Below are 22,655 nucleotides of genomic sequence, written 5' to 3'. Positions count from 1 at the left end.
CTCACTATCACCTGAAATGCTTTTCAGCCCTTGAGTAAACACAACTAATTCCCTTCAGAGTGGGTTTTGACAGAAAGGATACATGACAGAAAACAAATGATGACAAATGGTCCACTGGAGGACTTGGGTGCTGTAACATACGAGCAAAACGTTGATTGGAGTAGTTGATGGTGCCAGGTGGGTTATTTTTCATGCTCTGTGAGTCTGTACTGTATGTGATTTATACAGTATGAGCTGCTCAAGCTACTTGAATATGCTAGAAAGATTCTTATTCCCAAAATATGGTAGTATAAGAATCTTAAAGAGACAAGAGCTGTACCTTTACCCCGTAGCTCACTAAACCCTCTTGAACTTAGCGTAAAGTTGATCTGTATGTTTGTATCATTATCAGTGCCTGGGGTGAATTTATTTCCCAGTTTAAGCCTCAGATTTTACAGTTCCCGCACAGATTAATTCTTGCCCGATGGTAAGAGGATTTCTCCGTGACACAGACTCAACTGATGCAGTAAGACTTGGAGAGCATCCTTCTGAGTATGCAAATCAAGGAAGAGAGCACCACTGTTGAGACTAGAGCAGAAGGATCTCCGGACTTTGAGGAGGAAAAATGCACACACAGATAATTGTCCTAGTGTTGTTTCTTCTGACTGCTATGGCTTGCAGTCTTTTCTGTGTATAAGAGCGCTTCTGTTGGATCACTGTTGAGGATAAATTTTGAATCCCTGCCAGAACCACAGACCACATAGCCTGCTAGAGTTCAACAGGAAGCTTGTGTACAGATAAAATATAGACTGAAGACTTTTGTAAAATGTGTCGGGGTAAGAGTGATTAGCTCCAAAAGAATGCCTGGCTTATTGGATGCACTCTCTTCGGACTGGTTTTATTTAACATCGTGATTTTTGTTAGGTTTTTAATTCAGAGTCAGGAGCACAGTTAGAGAGAGCACCTTCCTCCCTGCCCAGAAAAGAAGAAATGGTGTCATAAGCCTTATCCTGGATAAGAATTTTCATTTCTCTGTCTGAGGAGCTCCCTTTTGTTTTTCAGATGGATACCCTGGAGTTCCTGGAAGATGAATTCAGTGGAATGGCCCGGTGCCCGTATGATGCAAAGCATGCCAACGTTGCGTTGTTCGCAGGTAAAGTGACGGAGATAAACATTTTGCTTTCTGTCCTACAGCCCAGGCCTGCCATAGCGCTGTGTCTCTTGAGTCCAGAATGCCAAAATCTAAAAGGTGGCAAAGGGAGTAAATGATGACTAAAAATAGGGGGCATAAGGAAATCACTAGCACGGAAGCCTTCCCTTCTTTGGGATTAAGTTCACTATCATAAACATTGCCTGAGGCCTCAGTTTCCTGGTCCAATGTTTCAATATTTCCTGGATTCATGATAATATGGTGCCAGACCAGTGTGAGCACCATTTCTGGCTGCATCCAACTTCTGCAAAAGTCAGGGAAACTCAAGGCTTGTGTGAACTTTAATGAGGAGTAGGCAGGATATGCTCTTTTACAACTCGAAGCTTAAGTTAACCTTCATAATAAAAGGAAGTTAGGGAACATGCTGTGATGTGCCCTTTTCTAGATCTAGAAGGAAAGGGAAGGTGATTTTATTTTAAAGCAGAAAACATCTCAATGTGGTGTTAACCAGCTGTTGTAGACAAAGGGGAGAAGTGTGTTGGTTAATGGTGATTATGCAGGCAGCAGAATACAGTTAACTCTGATTTCTACTGCAACAGTTAAAAAAAATTAGTGCTTATTAATGGGGTTGCTTTGGGCTGTTGATTGTGTGTTATTTTTGTACCTCTCTTCACGAATTCCTGATTAAATTGTTTCTTTATTGAACTTCTCTTAGGGTGAACCGTGCTGATCTTTTCCTAGATTTGGCTGTAAAATAGGTGGTAAAGATAATACAGAAGTCACCCGTGATAATGTCAGTCCTCTTCAGCAGGTGTCATGCTAGAAAGCACAGCCTGGGTGCTCACGTGGAAATACTTCAGCTATTCCTCTGAAGATTTAAAAGTGTGCAAGTAACTCAGCCACTCTCAACTGAGTCTGTGGCCAAAGGGTTGTATTAAGCTCTACTGTGTTTGAGGTGGCCTCACAAAGGAGAGATTTTATAGCAAGTTGCAGTATTATTATTTTTTTTCACTCTTTATAGTTTAATTAAATGGGCCCTTTTGTTTCAAAAATAATGGTGATGATGATGGCAGTAGTATGTGATGTCTTAATTACAGTTAAAAGAACATTAAGTAGGAATTCTCTGATTGTAGCAGGTAGTTCGTAAACCATGGAAAGAGAGAGGCACCTTCAAAGAACAATTTATCCCATGTGTCTCAGATTCCCTGTCCTTCGGGCAGTCTGAATGACCTTTCAGAAGGGCCTTTCTCATTGTACTGGCCGAGAGAGGGCATTCAGCTTAATGTAAACATTTACCTTGCATGCAGCTGAAGTTTGGTAACAGGACTCCCGCTCTGTCACTGGAGAAACGCTCACATTATTTGAAAATAAAAAGAATATTTATAGAAATGATTATACTCTTTCATGATGATTCAGAATAAATTTGATAGTGTTAAAATAAATTCATGTAGAATATACCCTGTAACTCTGCTAGCTTCAGAAAATCACTGTTTCATATGCCGTACATACTGATACCCATGATAACTTTTCAGAGTGACAAGCAGTTTCAGAACAGTTTGGGGCACTAATCCAGGAGTTCGTCTGAGTGTGTTGGGTGCACTTACATGAATATGGCTCGTCTTGCAGCCTGTAAGCTATTATGGCTGATGTGTGCGAATTGTAATTGGTCACATGGTCTTCAGGAACTTGGCAGGAAAGAAAATAAATGTGTGATTGTATTAACATGAGTTCAGACATCCATATCTAAACAATTCAGCTTTTTATTCTATTTTAAAATTGTTTTTAATATCTGCTTTTTTTGTCATTATTTTTTTCTGTTTTGGCTAAGAAAAAAAGGCCATTTTTAACTAGCCAAATAATGATGGGAATCGTGGGGCTCAAAACAAAGAGTACAGTCCATCTAATACAAAACAGTCTGATTTTTAAATCTCAAGCTGAAATTAAACGTTGTCTGTAAGTGCGATGAGGTTGGCCAATAGAAGCTCTGCTTTGTCCTGGGTATGTCCTCTGTGCTGGTGCCCTGAAGGCCCAGCACCAACATAATTTCTGTGAAAGGAGATGCAGGCCATTCTGATTTTTATGTAGATACAACAGAGACACGAGTTGCTGTCCTGCTGCCGCCATGCTTGTGCGCCTATCAGACATCCTGCTCCAGGATCTGTCTCACACATGAAAACAGCCCTGTGCAGTTACCATGACCTGCAAACAGATTAGACAACAATTATCATTTTAAAATGTGGTTGGAGCTCATGCTTTTACCTTCTTATAGTTTTGCATCTTTCAGTTGTACTTGGGGTGCCATTTTGTAGACCCTTTCTTATTGCTTGTCCTCCAGTTCTTAAGAGAGAGGAACACATAATTCATGCGGGAAATGCCTAAAATGCATTTTAGAGAAGAAACATAGGTAGACAGTCCTCCTGCATCTCTTTGCAACCCTGTTTTGCCTGGGCTCCCTGCATGCTATTTAATTTTTTGCCAGTGATCTTTGGCAGAAGAGAAGTGCTCTCAAAGGGAGAAATTTGCATAAGTGTCAATTAGCTGACAGTCCCTGAGACCTGTCTGGTTTGCCCTCCCAGTTAAAACTAACAGTTCTGTCGCGGCTTCCCCATGTTTATTTTGCTCATATACATAGGCAGAATTTATAAGCATTGAACCAAAGGCATGTGCAAGGAAACGGAAACATTAGGGTGGTTCAGTATCACCTGCCTAAACTGGAGAAGAACGACTCCATCAGGTTTCTTCTCCCACAGCATCCCTCTGAAATTACTGTTTTGAAAACTGGTGACTTGCTTGTTCAGGCCTCAGTCCCATTTACTTAGCTGGATTTTTTTGGTGTTCCTAAGGAGATTGTGGTAATTTCGTTTGCCCATCTCATTTGACTGGTGAGAGAAAGCAATTATATTATTTCTAATGCTCCTCCCCTCTTCTTTCCTTCCTCCCCAGAGGGAAAGCTGTATTCTGCCACAGTGACCGACTTCCTTGCAATAGATGCAGTCATATATCGGAGCCTTGGAGACAGCCCAACTCTGCGGACAGTTAAACATGACTCAAAGTGGTTGAAAGGTAGATAAACAAACAAAACGAAAAAAGCAGCATCTCTGATGAGAGTCTTGGATTCCTGACAGACCTCTCTGTCATTTCATTTCACCAACGCTTTCTGGCAGAAAGAAGGAACTAAATTACACCTCTTACTTAACACTGATCTGTTTATCTCTTTCCCTCTTCTCCTGACCCCGAGTTACTGGACCTGACAGAAACTGTGAGCATGGTAGATCAGAATATATATTCCAGAGAGGTTTCCAAGCCGAAATCCATCGGTTTACGGCTGTTGGATGTAAAGGTTGGAACTTGCAGGGCTCATTGTGCTTGGGCTGTGTTTGAAAACATTCCTGCATCAGGACTGTGTTAGGTACCAGTCAAGGCTTCGTGAAGTATAGAGGGTTTGTCCTGGAACATTAAGATTCATCAATGAAAATAAAATAATGAGAATATTGCACAAAGCCTTTCTTTTATGATTCTTACAGACTGTACAGCTGCCATTGAATTAGGCAATTTCTGCGCTCTAAATGCCCTCATTGTTCAGACCGGTGCTGTTTAGTTTCACGTAGGCGTTATGAATAGTTAGCATTTGGAGTGATTTTAACAGTGAGCAAAGCCACAGTTTGAAGTCTTTTTCTGCACGTAGAAATGTTTTGCCAGGTGTCGACTTTAGCTGTCCCACTTTGCTTGGTGTTAAAGACACGTGTGGGCAGAAACAGTTAAATGGTTTGTTATTCCCTCCACACACAGCCTGTATGCCATAAAGAGCACTGCTTGGACCCCTCAGGCATACCATTATGGTATATACCTCTTTACCTTTCCTCGTACTCCACACAGGGCAGACCTGTTAGTGGCAAACGCTTAACTACCTTGCAGTGATGTTACTCAGACTTGTCCCCAGCTATCCTGTCCCCAGACAGTGGTTCTTCTGCGGTGGTGATGTTGCTGGTTCTGAAAACTGCACAAGTTTGCCTGATGTGGGCGTTTCACCTTTGGATGTTTAGTGTGAATGTATTCGGCGTTCCTTTGCATGCTATATGCTGTAAGTGGTGCCTAAATAGCATGTCATGTTGTTGTTTGTTTTTTTTTCTAGAACCATACTTTGTCCAGGCAGTGGACTATGGCAATTACATTTACTTCTTCTTCCGGGAGATAGCAGTGGAGTACAACAGCATGGGGAAGGTAAGGGCAAAACATTGCCTTGAATGACTTTGTCAGATTCAGGAGGAGGAAAACATGTGCTATTCTTGGACCAATGCTGTTAGGAGTGACCTTGAAATGAGAACCATAAATCATGATGACAAGGTCATCATTTTGAGAAGATTCCTATCGCTCAAGCCAAAAGGTTGGCTGGAGTGAAACATTGCACTGTCTTGAAAGGAAGCAGGGTGGTTTCTTACGGTGACGGCTTATGCTGGAATCTCTTTTCTCAAATCCTAAAAAGCACAAGGCAAATGTAGTTAGTTCAGCGTAGTAGGCGCTTGTTAAAAATGGATTCGAAACAAGGAGATATTTTTCTTTAAGAAATCTGAATTGGGGTGCTGAGTAAACAGGGGCAGGAATTTTGTGCTCTGCCGTTCTGGAAAGAATAATTAAACACTTTCTGTGTTTTTGCTAATTTCACGATACAATAGCTTTCTGACTAAGCAGTCAGAAAAGCTGACCAAGGTCACAAAGGTGGAGGGCAGGAATAAAAGCCCAGCAAGATTTGCATAGTTTTTAAGTGCTGAAAACACAAGAGTCAGAGCAGGCAGCGTGGGTTGGAGGGATTGTGAATATAAAATGTGCTTTTGTTTGGGGAAATAGAAAGCTAAGCAGTCTGTATGGAAATGAGTTTTATATGGGTTGAGAACAGATCTCCTGAAGGATTTATGGCTGTATAGTAAATGCCACAGCCTTATCTTTTATAGCACACTGTTCCAAAGCTGAATTTTTCTCTGTTTCTTATTTGTCACAGATTATGGAAACATGGGATTAAATTAAGCACCTTGCTGTGTTATTCCAACTCTTTTAAAAGCAGAATTCCAAGAAAGTCTTTCAGTTCAAACGAACATTTCATTTTCTCCATTATTTTTGTTCTACTCCTTCCAGGTAGTTTTCCCAAGGGTGGCTCAGGTCTGCAAAAATGACATGGGAGGATCTCAGAGAGTGCTGGAAAAACAGTGGACTTCCTTTCTCAAGGCTCGTTTGAACTGCTCAGTTCCTGGCGATTCACACTTCTACTTTAACATACTGCAGGCAGTTACAGATGTTATCCATTTCAACGGCCGGGATGTTGTTTTAGCAACCTTCTCCACTCCATATAATAGGTAATAGGCGCAATAACCTTTTACCTTCTGTTTCCTTTATGTTTTGCTTTTCACTGCAGTTTCTTTTTACTTTATGAAGGTAGAAGAAGTGATTGCTCATACAATGTAATTATTGTGTACCACAGGCCTACTGGTAGTTTGTGTTTCGTTTTAAGACACGCTGGTATTGCTTACTGCATTTTGTATCTCATAATTTAGAGCAGCTTTCAGCCATTTGCTATCTGGACACGTTCCTTGGGTGGACTTTTCTTTACATGGAAGTAATTCAGACTGACCCCCAAGAAGTTTTGCAGCATGTGACTTGCAGAATGTTACTCCATAGAGAAAATACAATTTATTTATTTTTCTCACAGAGGAAGGACTGGATCTGTCCTGTTTACATCTAAACCCCCAAGAACCACTTTAGAACTCTTCCCCTTTATTTCATGCATCCCTACTGACTCTTGCATTTTCTCCTGGGAGAACCAAGATCCTAAGCTGTCCCGCTTGCTGGGGAGGAGGGTTCCCAGAACACCTGTATTTCATTGTTCGCAAGGTTTTCCAAAAGCATCTGTTCATCTGGAAAGAATTTATTACCACTATGCATTATAACATGTTTCTCCAGAAGTTATTAGAAGAGTAACTGTATCTAATTATTGAGGTCTCCCAGAGAAGTTAAAAAAATAGTAGCATTCTAATTAAAAAATATATTGCTGTTTCACAGAGTAACGTTTGAGCTGAAAGGGGAACTTTATTGCTGAAATTCATCTGGCTTTGCTGTACACTCGCCACCTCTTGTCAAAGCCTGAGCTCAGTGAGGTCATGCACAGAACTGACTTCAAATGAGAATAAGCCCAGGCCTGTAATGTATAATCGCTGCTTTTGACATTGAAACGATAAGAACTGCAATGGAATAATTATGCCACCAATGGCGAATACAGGCTTAAATTAAGATGATCCCTTTTTATGCAAACTGGCTTAATGAAAACAAGTGAACAAACAGATTCAGCATCAGAAAATAGTTTGTATCTTGAGTTTATCTCAAAATTGAGATTGTCCTCCCACTCTGCTAGAATTTCCTGTGGTGTCATGAATAATAGTTTTCCTTAAACCCTGTGTTTTAAAATCTAAGTACTTGGTGTTAAAATCAAGGTACTATTTATAGGCCGCAGTTTTTGCCAGACATTGAAGAGGACAGGAAGACGCATAGGTTTGGAGACACCTCATTAACAGACCTACCTCTGACGTGGACGCATCTCTCTCATTCCTCCTCCACTGAGGAAAAGCTGCAACACATATCTTTGATCTCGGGAACAAAGCTTCCCCCTAGAGTGTGCTGGAAGGAGTTCCCCAGTCTAACCTGAGGTCGCTCAGGGTAGGAGCTGGTGATGGGTTTTAGTCCAGTGGTTGGGAGATGGCTTGGCTGTGACCCACAGTACTCCATCCTTACGGCTTTATCACACTGTGGACCCACAAACCCCCATCCTTAAGAGTAAAAGTTGTTGCAGTCTTCTTACCGCAGCGATCCCTCCATCACTGTGTAGATATGTGCTGAGCACAGTTCTCAGCGCTTTTAGATCTGTATAGTGCACCGCAAGATTTTAGGGTTGTTTTTTCTTTGGGGCTTAATTCAGCAAAGTGCAAAACCTTCTACCTGGAGTGGGTCTTGAGGTGTCTTTTAGGGTGAGGTCCTGTGTATGGACAAATATACCCTTGACCCAACTCTTACAACAACATACGTATGGCTGCCTCCATTTAAAACTCTTGCTGTGTAGTATCACATTAATATAGAGCTTTGAAGTTTCCTTCCAAGTAAAAACACAATCTGTGGAGATAAAAGTAAGACTAATACTGTCTCCCTACTTCTTGTTTCCTTCAGTAATAAGCATTTTGAAACCTTTTAATATTCAAGCAGTTATTTTTCTATCAATTTATAGACCTTTATGAGTTTAGTTTTATTCTCTGTTAACAGTATTATAGTTCCTACACTTTTCTTCGGTGTATAATAACCTACTAGCTAAAAGCCAGATTGAAAGCCTCAGCCAGCTGGGTTCATGCTATTTACCTGATAAAATCAAGCAGTGAAAGTCAGACACTAATACAGTAGTTCATGTGTAAAAAAAATGAAAGGCGGATAAATGAATAATTCACACTTCCAAGTGACTGACCATGGGAAACCCCTAAGCCTTTCAGAAAGTATGTAGGTAAGGATATAATTACGTTTAGACAATGCTATCGTGCAGTTGCATGCAAATAATCAAAACGTTGAGATTTACAACTTTATAATCTAAAAATAAAATTGAATTTGCTTCTATAAGCTCTTTACACCTCATTGAGTTAAGCAAATTCCTGAGCATAGTTAACTCCTTTCTGTTGGGAAAATGTGGTAGAGATCAGGCTGTGGGAGGATAGAGTAATAATGTCGAAATGCCAGGTCAATGGCACATTGCAGCATGCTCCCAGTTTGATCAGCACCAACTTCTGAACTGTCTGCAGTGTATTTCTGAGGCATGACAGGGACTGTGAGAATTAATACCAAGAGCTGTTGTGACTTACAAGAACTTAAATTTCCAAATAATGGGCTCTGAATGAGACTGGCTATTACTCCTCGTTCATCACCAGTGGTACCCAGAGTTTCCCAGATTCTTTCCCTTCTTCAAGATGATAGCAATTATTTCTTTCTATAGAGGCTTTTGAAACAAATTGTGCTGGCAGGAGCTGTCTGCTGATTGGTATATTGCAGGCTTTTCCACAGCACTGGCTTTTCCTGTCAATGCTCAGAGGTTACAGAGTTCAGGATTGGGTAGCCTGTGACAGGAAGACTTCTATACAGCATGTTTTTCACTCAATATTTTATGCATAACTGCAGAATGAGTAACAATTTCTGGGAAATGTCACTTTGCAGCATCCCTGGCTCTGCAGTCTGTGCCTATGACATGCTTGACATCGCCAATGTATTTACTGGGAGGTTCAAAGAACAAAAGTCCCCAGACTCCACATGGACACCAGTTCCTGACGAACGAGTGCCCAAGCCCAGGTATGTTTCATGTGTAGTGATGCTGTTCTGTTTCTGCATGCAGAACAGAGGGTTTTGGTAATTTGAGCAGCCTTGCAGAGTGCAGATACAATTGAAGATACATGTTTTAACAGTAAAATAGAAGTTGAGTTGTGTTTGGATATAAGGTATGCAAGTGAGAATTTTTCCACTTTGACAAGATTTGTGTAACATAAATCAGGTCAGCGTCAGATTCACTTGGTCAGAATAATTTATCACTTAAAGAGTCGTGTGAGTTACATACCTGTTGCAAATTGGTTCGGTAATGGATATATCTCATTGCAAAGCCTGCACCAGTTCCTGTTCTGCAGTTAACATGCAATTTATGTGCCACAGAGGATGTATCATATGGAGAAAAAAACAGAATTCCATTAAAGTGGAGATTCAGTTTACCTCATTCCTCCTATGAGTTGTTTTCCCTGCTTCCACTTCGCTCCTGTTTGCGTGGCTCCTCGATTACACTGTCTTTGTATTTCATGCAAGCACCCATTTCATAGAAGTTGCTGTTGACAGCCACTTGTTAATTCATTTACGCCAGTGGCATTTTGCTCTGAGAATATGATATGAATGTAGATAAAGAAAATTCATTTATCTCAGTCAAGCTTTACCACTTTAATGTATATTTTTCATTGCTTGTGATCTTACATAACGTAAAAGAAAAACACATCTGAAGCTCCGCAGTGGCAACTGAGCTTCTGCCTAAACCCAAATTTGGCCCATCATGTTTTAGAGTTGCCGAGTATAGTATTCCTGTGCTGTCTTTATTCTGAAGTTGTCACTCAAGAGAAGAGACTGGAGGTGGCTGGAAAATCTGGTAAAATCCGTGTCTGTTTTTGCTCTGAGCCCTAGTAAGGCACCTGCTAGCACTGTTGGTGGATTTTCTCCTCATTTTTGCTGTGTTTCAACAACTTGTTGACATGATGGGCTGCCTTGGTAGTGCAAGGCTGCACAAGGGCTCCAAGGTCCTTTGTTTGCAACTTGCTCAGATAGAGAGTTTTGGCAGGAAAGGGGAAAAGGAGAATAAGGGATCTCCTCTTTCCGCGGGAAGGAAGAAGAGAAAGTTGCACTATGAGTTTGCGGGATGAGCCAATAGCAGGCTGACAGTTACAATGAAGATGGGGTAATACTGCTCCCTCTAAGGCAGCAGGAGATAACGTGAACTGAACTGGTGAACACTGTTTCATGTAACATTTGGTCATCAATCTGCTTAATAGAAATAACCATTACTTCTAACTTATGTTGCAAATGCATGAGAGGCACAAGACACCTTTGAAATAAGTTCATTTTTATTTGGATATCTCAGTATGGTGCAAAAACATTAGTGCTCCTACTGATCGTAACATTTCTCAGAAACATACCAGAGCCTTTCAGGGCCTTTGCTTTCCTTTTTGGCCGGAGTGCACAGCAGGGTTTACTCAATTCTATGTTTACTCAATTAAACCAGTTTTGAGATTAAAGCAGGATTAATCCAATCACATGATTAGGATTTAGGAGGAAACAGACCTCCAGTTTAGATATACAGTAACTCTAGTGCCACAGTGCCAGAAAGCGTAGGCTGCTCCCTAGAGTTCTCTGGGAATGTCACCTCATGAATCAGTGCCCTTGCAAGAAACTAGGAGACCAGTGGTTCCTTGGTTTCTCTTTCTCTCCTTCTATTGCTAATTCCATATGCAGTTACAAGACAAATGAAATATTTTGGATACAGAGAGGCAGAGCACAGCATCTCTGCGTGTAGTGTTCACTGAACAGCTGTGTGGGACCAGACTCATTGACCCAGCTAGTCCCTTCCAGTCTTATGCTGCCTTCCTACATAACATTTAGTTACCTAGGTTTTGAATATTTATCTAAATTTGAGCAATGGATATGATAGGACCAGCGCTATATTTTGTTTGCTTTACTCCATTGATATCAGTGGCTCTACCCATGTCATGGCAGATGAAAAATGGACGCTGCAGCACGTTTACGAGTGGGTGGTCCGTCTTTCATCTTCCCATCTCACAGTGGCTTAAAGCCTTGAAGAATCATAATGCTCTAGGAAATGGGGTCAAATGGACCTTTTGTTGGAGAAAATAACCCATAAAATATTAATAACAGGCAAAGCATTTTGCTGCTTCCCGTGTAGCAATGACCCATCCAGGCAGGAAAGTTAAGTTACCTCTGAGGAGCAGGGTAGATTTTAGGAACAGGTTGAGCAGATTTGCATTTAAGTTGTCGAAGAATGATTAGATAACATTTCAGTAAAAGTCCTCAATGTGGTGTCATATTTAAATCATCTCATCCAAATTGGAAGAAGGGTAAAACCAATGTTTACATGTATGACTGCTGGGTTGTCTTCTCCAGTAGTCCTCTTTCTATCAGACAGGACTGAAAGCAGCATTCTTTCACACATGCTAAAAAAATCAACTTCCTTCTGTGTGTTAGGGACTACTTTTATTCCATGAAAGAACAGTCAACTAGACAAGTTACAGATCAGAAAGCACCTGTGCCAGTGGGCAGCACCAAGCCAAATGCACACATGCAGTGATTATGTTCCATGTGAGTGGATGAACTACGAACTGTGTGTGTCATAGCCCTGCTGAAGAAAAGTCTTTGTGCTTTTAGGTGATGTGTTAAGTCCTTTGAGTGAAGGATAGAGCAAGATTTTAGGCTTACCGTGAGGGGCTGAACAGGTTCCGCCAGACTTCTCAATCCTCCATTTAAACCCTTGTAATGCACATTAGATTTCACTGAGGGCCTCATTAGAAAAGGAGATTTGCACTAGGCACCAAATAAGTGTTCCGGCTTTACCCTCTTGTTTTATTTAGGCCCGGTTGCTGTGCTGGCTCTACATCATTAGAAAAATATGTAACCTCCAACGAGTTCCCAGATGATACTCTGAACTTCATCAAAACACATCCACTGATGGACGAGGCTGTACCTTCCATTGTCAATCGACCCTGGTTCCTGAGAACGATGGTCAGGTATGTAGCTCCAAGTGGGCTCTTGTCCTCATCATAGCTGTCAATTTGTGCTAATAGTCTTGCTCAGAATACTCTCAAACTCTGTAAACATCCTTGGTATGCTGGGCATGAATTCAGCTAGGAATGATGGCAGCGCTGAGCAGATGCTGCAGAACTCCCTGAGCAGCTTTCAAGATAGGAAAAAACTTCAGTCCTTTCCAACCACGCTATGCTGAAACCGGATCTCAGAGGAAATGCCGTGCAGGGAAGGTTGACCCGCCTGTTGGCTTATGGGTCGGTGTTTGAGACAGCTCTGTAGAAAACTTTGGGCAAGGATCAGTAGACAGCCCAGGGATATGTACACAGGATACAAACATGTCTGCCAGGATATGTTCACAGGATATGGAGATGTCTGTCGGGATATGTACTGCTATGTTTTAATGTTTACAGAAGTGTACAGGCAGAAGTAATCACATAATCTGTATCTTTTCTATGGCAACAAGAGAAAAATAATAATGAAGAGATTTGAACAAAGACTCGTAAATCAGCAAGCCTCAAATACACCATCCCCTTCTTATCAAAATATGTTCCCACTCTCTGCTGTGGTCACTACCCTCTGGTCGTGAACAGAATAATGTGACTAACTTCTGCCGTATTTTCCTTTCTTCCTCTGTACAAGGGTAGAGTTTTGTGCAAGGCAGTGTTTAACTCTGGAAGGGTCTGACTACTGTATCTTCTGCCAGGTTTTTATGTCAGGTTCTGTACTTCCAACCAAAGACAAGAGCCGCAAGATCTGCAGAGTTCTTTCCTTTGATCGCCAGTACCAGATAACTGGTACCAAATTACTAGTTCTCATTTTCAATAAATTGTGTCATCACAAGGTTCAGTGTCATCTCAGCACTGAACTTACTTATTGGTGGTTGTGTGATTATTTTTAGTGAGGTAAAATGGTGTTTAGCATCTCACTGTTGCACTGGCACAGCTTTTCCTGCCAAAAAGAAGTTGTATATATATCATTTATCATTACTGCTGCTTTTAATGTGACAGAGCTTGACATTAAAAAAAAAAATAAATTACTGTGCTGATTTTCTTTCCCTGCCTGAAGGATTCACCAGGCTAGTACTTTGCTTTTGGTTGGAAGGATAATTCCTAAATGGCCGCAGACTCTTAGCACCCCTGCAGCTTTCTGCAAACACTTCTGCTCACTATTGGATATATGGACGTGCAGTCCAACACACAAAAATTCCCCACCATTTGAGGAGCCAAACTGGTACGGTCTGTGTTGACTTATAGGGTTATTCAGCTAGGAAAAGTGCTTAAATATGTTACATGGTTGCGAGAAGGTTACCACGCAGTCATCTGAAGTGGAAAAAGTGAGAAAATAAATGGCAATCTAATCCCGAGTGATGCAAAATGCTGTATTGTTATTCTAGATACCGCCTGACCAAAATTGCCGTGGACTCTGCTGCTGGGCCGTATCAGAACTACACTGTGGTTTTCTTGGGATCAGAGAAGGGAATAATCCTGAAGTTCTTGGCAAGGACAGGAAACAGTGGTTTCCTAAATGACAGCCTTTTCCTGGAGGAGATGAACATTTACAATCCTGAAAAGTGTGTATCTGATTCTTTGTACTTATGTATGGGTGACTTTGAACTTCCAATTTCCCAGAGTAGGTCGTTCCTCGAAAAGGGAAGTGGTTAGAGAAGCCAAGTTTTTTGAGTAATTTTAAATTGTTTGGGGAGGGGATGTCTGCTTATCAGTCTCTACATTGGAATAAGATATTTTTTATTTAGTATGTGTAGAAAATAGACCATCCTATGCAGCATTTGATGTATAATTAAAAGTGAAATTCTGCAAAGGAAGATTAATTCACTAATCCTATAAAAAAAATCCTGATTCTTCTCCAAATAACTCAACAACCAGCAAGCTGCTCTCCAAGGGAAATTTCCGGCATTTCAGCCTTCCTCAAATATGCCTAAGGGGGCTTTGAAGTGGGCCATAATCATGCAGAAATTTCAGCTACTTTGAGTGCTCAAGAAGAATAAACACAAAAAAATGAAGGGCCCTCAGAAAGCTTGTCTGGTGTGCTGTCGCTCTCCACTTCTTATTCCCCTGTCCCATGCATTTTTAATATTCTCTTGTATGTTTATCAGTGGTTTTAGTGGCTATTGTATATTCTTTTTCCTTGGCTTGTTCAATTCTACTTTTCTCAGGGTTTTTTGTGGGAGGATTTGTGTTTGTTTGGGTTTTTTTTTCAGCTTGAGGAATCATTAAGTTTTCATCTGGTTTCCCAGCAGAACTCATTTATAACTTTTCTCACTTTTTTTCAAATCAGGTGCAGCTACGACGGCGTGGAGGACAAGCGGATTGTGGGCATGCAGCTTGACAAGCCCAGCAGTGCTCTGTACGTCGCCTTCTCCACCTGTGTCATCAAGGTCCCCTTGGGACGTTGCGAGCGTCACGGCAAATGCAAAAAGTACGTGTTTTCTGGTGGCTGTCAGAAGCCTGTGCACCAGGCGTGGGGAAAACGGGAGCGCTCATGAATGCCACCTTGTGCTCTTCTTTCTCGAGGGCCTGCATAGCATCCAGGGACCCCTACTGCGGATGGGTGAAGGAGAGCGGGGCATGCACGCAGCTGGTCCTTGGCTCCAAGTGAGTAAGGGCTCTGGCTGGACAGGCCGTGAAGCTCTGGCGGTGGCGCCGGGCGGTCTTGGGCAGAGCAATGTGAAACACGGGGCTCTTAGGGAAGGAAAAGTGTGGGAAATGTTTGTTTTCTACCTTACTTGCATTCACCTCTGAAACGTCTCACAAATTTTTTTGATGTGAACTCTCAGCTGATTGGTAACTGCTGAAGGAGGAGGAAGAAGAAAATGAAAGAGCTGTACTAAGGTCCACGTGTTATTGAAAGGAGGGAACTGGATGGGTATGTCTGGACCAGCCCACACTGGAGCCATCACAGCTGATTAAAGAGGCAATAGAATCCAAATTAAATTACTGAAGCAATTTGTCCACTGAAAACAAAACCAGTCCTTCTAATTTACTGTGCATTACTAAGAGGAATCACAGAGCACAGTAAGAGCTTATAGCAGATTCAGAGAAGTGCTGGATCTCCCCTTGCTTAATAGTAGAATTTAATTATTTTATAATAATGAAAGTCTGTGAAGGTTTTAAATGTGGTTACTAAAGCCTCCTTGCAGGGAACAGGCCCACTTCAGAGCTCTCATTTCTTGGCCGCGTCTGACACACCTCATGCTTGCCTGCTCTGAGGTACTTCGTCAAGGCAGTGGTGGAAGTGTAGCACAAACATCACACAACCTTGATAGCCCATAGCCAGCCCCACTTAAGCCTGCTTCTATAGAGGTCTTCAGTATATATGGATAAGTTACCGTCCCCGAGCTTTTGTCTTGTTCTTAAATTGCTATTTCAATTCAAATTGTTTTGTCCCCTGGGGATGCTATAGCTATATCTGTCTGTATATGCTTTACTATGAGAGTGTGGACTATTCCTGACTGGACGTTTGGTAGAATAATGTTAAAGTCCACCTGTGTCCTTACCAGGTTTTCTCAGCAATCCCAAAGTGCTTGAGTCATTTCGGACTTCTGTGACAAGTTGTAGGGTACTTTTGTACCTTACTCTTAAAAGTAGCTTCCATGTTTATCAATAGATCCATCGAGACAGAGGCAGCACAGCTTGCAGTGGTGCAGTTCAGAGACAAGCAAGGCAGGTCACTCTCCGTTCAGCACATAGCACTTAGGAAGGGGGTCCAGATCAGCTGTGAAGATGTCTGGTGAGCTTCTAAAATAGCCATCTCTGCCAAGGAAGCAGAGATGTTAGATGCCCTCCTGGAGTAGGTGACAGTTGAGCAAGGGTTTTATGAACATGGAGGTGGGAATGAAGTGCTTGCAAGGTGCTTGCGTGATTATGCTTCAAGGGCAGGATCCTAACTAACATAGACAAGCGCTTGTGTTGGAGGTTTTCCGAGGTTCTTATCATTCACCTTTGACTGTATTGGAAGTTGGAAGAACAGCTTCACTAGTTATCCAAAATCACAGGCAGTGGGGAGCGTAAACTGAGCACGTCAGCTAGAAAACCCTGTGAGTGTTTTTCAATAGAGCCTCTTGAGTTCAGTGGAATGCCTTCTGTGGACTGGAGCTTACGCCCTGCAGCCTTGTCCAGCACACTACCTAAATGATTGCTGAAATGCAGGTTGTTTTCCCCCAGCACGATACCTACCCAATGGGTTCACTTCCTTCCCCCGTCTGAGTATCGGCACACCTTGTCTACTATATGGACAAGTTAAGGTAGAATCATAATTGCTTCTGATAATATCTTATATTATAGAGTTAACAGTTTAAAAAGTATGAATCTGTTTGCCTCCCTTGACAATGAGCAGTTGATTTTAAAAAAAGTAATAATAAAAAGACAATGCATCATCAGAAGCCAAGAAATCATTACACAACTCAAATGTCTAAGTTGCAATTTTTCAGCCTTTGTGTGGAAGTTGCGAAGAAATGGACAGTTTCACGATGAGACTTTATTTCAGTTGCACGTGTAATAATTTCTTTCTGGTAGTGCCTGTGACTGTTGTTATTCATACTGTTTTGTTTTTTCTATTATTTAGACTGGCATTTGAACAGGACATAGAACATGGCAATACAGATGGCCTGGGAGACTGCCAAAGTAAGCAAAGCTTTTACCCACTATTTACCATGTGTCACAGCATCCTTCTGAATGCCTCAAGCCACCATTACCTGTCGGGCATTCTTTTGTGGCAATGTAAGCCACAACAGGGACAGCAACCACAGCTAACGATGCAGGTTCAAAAGAGGAATGGTTGTTTTAATGTATTTAAAGAAAATAGCCCAGTTGGTGGGATTAATACAAACACCAGACTTCAAAGCAGTTACATAGTGAGAAAACCTCAATTCCAAAGGATGTTGATTATAGCAATGGCATAATAAATGGGGTGTTCATTGTCTTTATAAGCCATGGTTGTTGGGTTGTTTATGTAGATGTACAGAAGTGGCTTGGTTTCTTGCTGTAGACTGTGACTTGGACTACATTCCTGTGCAGGACAGGGAAACAGTGAAATATATCTTCAGCTCTGGATCAAGAAGTGGGAACTACTTAGTTTGTGAATCTTAGTGGATTTTACACACAGGCTGGACAATGTAGCGGTATTAAGGGTCAGGCACTACTGACTCTGCCTGAGAAATTTTAATGGTAATCCTTAGGTTTTGACAGCATCAGTTGGAAGCTTAAACACAGTCTTTAAACATTTATGTTTTGCACAAAGGTGCTTAAAAGTGCACAGCTTGCACTGCATGCAAAGAAACCTTGCATGCTGATTCCTGAGCCTTCAGGAATACCGACATCTGTGTTCAGGACAGCTCTCGTTCCAAATGTTCTTGCCAAGGTTGGTTTAATGCTGAGCCCCAAATATTATTTATAAACCTTATGAAATCAAGAATCACATTCTTTTCAGTGCAATTTGCACTGATGCCTGTAGATGCAATAAAACTGCTGAAGCTGAGGAAGTAATGTACTAGTGAGAGAGTCATTGCTTTTGGAATACAGAGCAAAATAACGGAGGGCTGGAGTATGCCGTGAGATGCAGTGCAGGGCAGCTGCTCTGGAGAAAGCCAGAGCCTTCTCATGCCTTGTGCATCCTTGTTCAAGAGCCATTTATTACTGTGATCCACTGTGCTTAAGGGAGTACAAGGATTTCAGCCTCTGCATGACCCCCATCTCAGCTACGCCTCCCTCTGCCTCTGCCCTAAGATAGGGTTACGTAGGCTGTCTCTAAGTGTTTGAAGGAGGTGTACACATATTCCCTCCTGTGCTCCCTGTAAAATGGGTTAGCACCAAAATCAGGTCAGTTCCCAGCTGGTGCAACTTTGCCCTTTTCAGCCAGTTCTGCTCTCCTTGGGCAAATAGGTTAGACCGGAGTGGAGTGTACGTGATATCAGTTAAATATGAAAGAAGGGTAGGAAGTTATTCAGAAAAAGAACATTGTACTCATGGAGAGAGATTTGCTCCTGTGCAGAGAGCAACAAAGCCCATATCCTGCCTAAATCCCTCTTTAGCCCTGAAGGATGCATTGAACCTTCGCACTGCGCAGGGGTAGATTTCACTCCCTGCTAACCCAGCTGATCTTATTCCTTCATGTGGTCTTGGATCATGTGAGTTCTGTCCTCACTGACTCACATTGCTGGCTACATCACTTAGTGCCTTGCCTTAGATTAGGACTTGATCTTGCAAAGAAAGCCATGGCAGGGAGGACACTGGCTTTCCCGCTTGGTATCCCTTGCGCCGCGCTGGTCACGAGCACTTTCAAAGCCGGACGTTTTCAGGTTTGTCTGAATATTTATTTTGCCTGGGTCCTTAGGGTACTAATCACATACATATAAATATCAGCTGAACCATAAAAGGTTGCTAGCAGCAAACTATTAAAAAGAAAAAAACGAGAGAGAAATAATGATTTTTCCCCTGTTATTTGTCTTTCAGATTCCTTCGTAGCCCTGAATGGTAAGGAAGTTCTTAGTTTCATTATTTACTGACAGCAAATCCATTTTGGAGGAATCACTTTTTACTAAACTTTTAAGTATTTTCATACTTTTGTTTTATTTAATGTTTCTTCCCAATTTATTTTGTTCATAGACATTTCAACTGCTTCACCTGATCATGAAATGTCTTACGACACAGTGTATGGTCAGTTTATGGGTGTTTTTTAAAAATTCTCCCCAGATCCTTGTGTTAGCTAGTAGTTCCTGTACTGAAATACCTGTTACCCCTTTTCACTTGTTTTGTCTTGTTTTTTAGGGCCCGATTCACTAATTACAACTAGGATTGAATCATACCTCTTGATTTTCAATCCCTCTTTTCTAGTCCTCCCTCAAAACTGTCTCCATTGAATTAGAGTCAGATATAGCCCATTTTAGTGGCATGCCAGCAGACATGATTAAGAGCATGCTTCATCTGAACATTCAGACAAAGCAACACTTGGGTACAGTGATGCATCTTATCTGTTCGCCAGGAAAAACAAGATAGCAGTTCACATCCCACTCATGAGTCGTCCAGGCTGGTGTCATGACTGCTACAGCAGCCAGTCAGAGATACCTTAGGAGAAGGAGCAGAACTGTCCCTGGGTTACCAAAAGATCTCTTATAAGGAAAATTAACCTGTTACCCATGTGATTTGAGACTGGGTTATGCCTTGATTCCTGACGGTTCCTGTCACTTCTAGGGTGAATCATTTATCTTGTCCATGCTTGCAGTATCCTAATGCCTAAATGGGGTCTGATCTTAAAAAAAAAAAGGGGGGGGGGATTTGCATAGCAAATTAAATGACCTGAGCTGAAGAGAAGTATTTCTCCAAGCCTGGAGTAGCAGTTTCCCATGAGGCAGCTGCTTTCCACCACTTTGTTCTGTATATTTGTAAGTGGATTATGCTGGTACTTGGAGTGCAGAATAAATGTCTTCATAAGGAGTTATTGCAGAATAACTAATCACTTTAAATTCAAACCTAGACTTGTATTGAGATAGTTTATAGACATCCTGAACAAAGACAAGTACTCACAAGCTAAAAGGAGGTGTGGTATTGCTCCCAGTGAAGTCAGTGGCAAATTTCCATGTGGGTTGGGAGCTTGCTTGTGAAGTTGCTTTCAGGCTGTACAAGACTAACAGTTCATCAGAGCTAGGGCAAATTCACCATATGTTTGGCTAGATGTAGCAAGATGTAGTTTAGTGTGCAGTTGTGATGAACATTTAATTGATCCTTTCATCTCGTGCCTGCAAAATATGTAGGTACAAAACAGAACCAATGACAGCTCAGTACAGCGGAATATAAATAACTGGAGGCACAGTAATACAGTTCAACATTTGTAAAAATAAAATTAAATTCCCCATGTTGCTTATTACCAGGAAATGGAAAACGTGCAGGTGAAACTTGTTTGAAAGTATGATAATGAAAACCAGTGAAGGGGATATACAAAATCAAAGACAAGTTGAGACTTCATAATGTATGGAAGACTCATAGTTTCATCTGCATATACAGCTTGTACTTTCTTTCATCTGAAAATTGCTATATTTCCAATGCACAGAGCAGTAATTAAAGAACAGTAATAACAAAATCTGTACTGCTGAATGTAAAGGTAAAGGAAATGGCCTTGGGCATAGTGCTGTTGTGCCAGAAATGTTCTAGGTTTCCTGCTTCTAAGTGCATTCTTAGGCTGCACAGTGACAGCATGGGGCTGTGGTTCTGTACTGCATCAGCTACCATGTTAGTAGGGACTTTAGCAAAAGTTGATAGTTTCATCTCACCAAGAAAGCAGAAAAACAATTCAAGTGAGCAGCAGAGTGAAAACAGCTGCAGTCCCAGGCTGTACAGGTGACAAAAGGAAGTCCATTTTGGTGTCCAGGCATTCCAAGCCCAAAGACAGACTCCATGAATTTACCCTGCTCTTAAAGTGAGACCCAATAGCTAGATGGAGAAATGCTGCGCCAACATTAACATTAGTTCCCGTTCATGTCCTGTCTTCCACACATTATTTCATTAACCCTCCTCAGGTACATCCTGATAACGTGGTCTGTAGGCAAGTCAGCTCTTCCTTTTATGGATTTATTTAAAATACTCATTGTGATATTATTGCAGTCAGTTTTTTCTTTTCACCTACCATGGCAAAATATGAAAGGAAATGTGCTAGTCACCTCTATTGATCTTGCACATGAGGAGTGTAAAAAATTACAGCATAAGGTAGTAAACCAGTCTCAGTAAGCATGCTTGTGTTTGCTAATTGTAGTGACTGTTCCAAGTGTTTTTCTTCTTGAGAAAACAAAAATTTTATAAATGGCACATTTTAATATTATTTAATACAGTTAAATGCATAAGTAAGTGGTTATTTCATAATAGATTAAACCTCAGAATGCTGGGATATACCAGAATACTGACCAAGTGAATGCTCTGGGTGCTTGTGGATCTAGCAGGCTTAATATATCCAATGGCATCTGAAACTCCAGCTGCAAAAGACGACTTAAGGCTTGATTCCCTTGATTTACTCCACTATAAATCATCTCACTTCAAAAGATTTACTGACAATCTGTAACAATGTGAATGAAAGGAGAACCAAGCGCTTAATCTCTGCATCCTTGGCGTCAGCCTCCTCCAGAATTTGGCAGGTGGGCTCCCTTTTCTGGGGCAGTCTCACATGATCAGGTGTAAACAAGTAAAGTGCAAAGTCCACACAGGTGCATTCAAGTGCATCCCTTTTGACACCCAAGGTCTGGCTGCAGAAGGTCAGAGAGAAATGATGCAAGAGCCACATACTTAAACAAGGAGATTAGGCTAGATTCCTCTGCAAAATTGTAAGCAGCTTCAATTACCTTTGGAAACATCAATTCTTAGTGAATTGGGCCCTTATTTTACCCCCCAGCCATAGTCCTTCTCCCTCTGTAGTATTGATTTAGCCTTTCCCTCTAATTGTCTAATTAGGTTGCTATAGCTGTTAATGGGATAGTGTGCAGACATCTTAACCTCTGAGATCCTAATGACTTGTGCATATTAGAGCAACTATCAAATACGTATTGAATCCCTGTCTTTGTTTTAAACCTGAAAAAAACTCCTTATATTTTACAAGTGCACTTCAGAATGAGCTATAGTTACAGAAGTGCAGCCCTTCTGAATCATTATCCGTGCCCATAGACACTAAGTGCTTTTACTCTCCTTCTGTTACTTGATTACAGCACTCCAAATGAAAAGTTTTTGCAAATAATGGAAGCACCTAAAGCAGATTTTTTCAAAGTGTGTCTATTTTGATCTTTATATGTTTGCTTTAAACAAAGAATTCTGAAAAGCACCGTGTCTGCAGTTTTTCAGATGGTTTCTTTTAAAACAAAGGCAGAATTGTTTTTTTAGATATTTAGGTATTAACCAATATTAACATAGAGGTACTGGCCACATCTCAGATATGCTAAAGCCTCTTTATATTGCAGCGATGTCTGTTTACAATGTCAGAGTGATAAAAATGCTGTAATGGAAAAAAAAAGGCCCACTGCATGTTAGAAACAATACAGCACGTTGTACAGGTTTAATCATGGCTGTGCGTGAGAGGGCCAGGCCTGGGTTGCCTGCCACTTCAGTCTTTTCTCTGTTTAGGAGAGAAACTTAACTACCTCATGTATGTGTGGTGCCAGTCTGCTCAGAGGTGA

General features: G+C 41.3%; 1 protein-coding gene across 7 annotated transcripts in view; it reads left to right on the top strand.

Annotated features, from left to right (window-relative positions):
- The window catches only part of SEMA6A (semaphorin 6A), a 120,224-nt gene that overhangs the window by 64,895 nt on the left and 32,674 nt on the right, over positions 1–22,655 (top strand). For 3 of the 7 annotated variants that reach the window (XM_054185062.1, XM_054185060.1, XM_054185059.1), the window contains exons 7-18: positions 1,042–1,132; positions 4,073–4,192; positions 5,262–5,350; positions 6,260–6,477; positions 9,362–9,493; positions 12,316–12,471; positions 13,884–14,060; positions 14,786–14,926; positions 15,022–15,102; positions 17,072–17,130; positions 18,958–18,978; positions 19,111–19,161. In XM_054185062.1, the coding sequence (XP_054041037.1) occupies positions 1,042–1,132; positions 4,073–4,192; positions 5,262–5,350; positions 6,260–6,477; positions 9,362–9,493; positions 12,316–12,471; positions 13,884–14,060; positions 14,786–14,926; positions 15,022–15,102; positions 17,072–17,130; positions 18,958–18,978; positions 19,111–19,161 (1,336 nt within the window). The remainder of the gene's footprint in view (positions 1–1,041; positions 1,133–4,072; positions 4,193–5,261; positions 5,351–6,259; positions 6,478–9,361; positions 9,494–12,315; positions 12,472–13,883; positions 14,061–14,785; positions 14,927–15,021; positions 15,103–17,071; positions 17,131–18,957; positions 18,979–19,110; positions 19,162–22,655) is intronic. The other 4 variants (XM_054185063.1, XM_054185065.1, XM_054185066.1 and 1 more) reach the window with 2 other exon arrangements.

Source organism: Rissa tridactyla, chromosome Z (assembly GCF_028500815.1).
Source record: "Rissa tridactyla isolate bRisTri1 chromosome Z, bRisTri1.patW.cur.20221130, whole genome shotgun sequence".
NCBI classification, from domain to species: domain Eukaryota; kingdom Metazoa; phylum Chordata; class Aves; order Charadriiformes; family Laridae; genus Rissa; species Rissa tridactyla.
The sequence above is the reverse complement of the archived record's forward strand: the minus strand, read 5'-3'. Positions and strand labels throughout refer to the sequence as shown.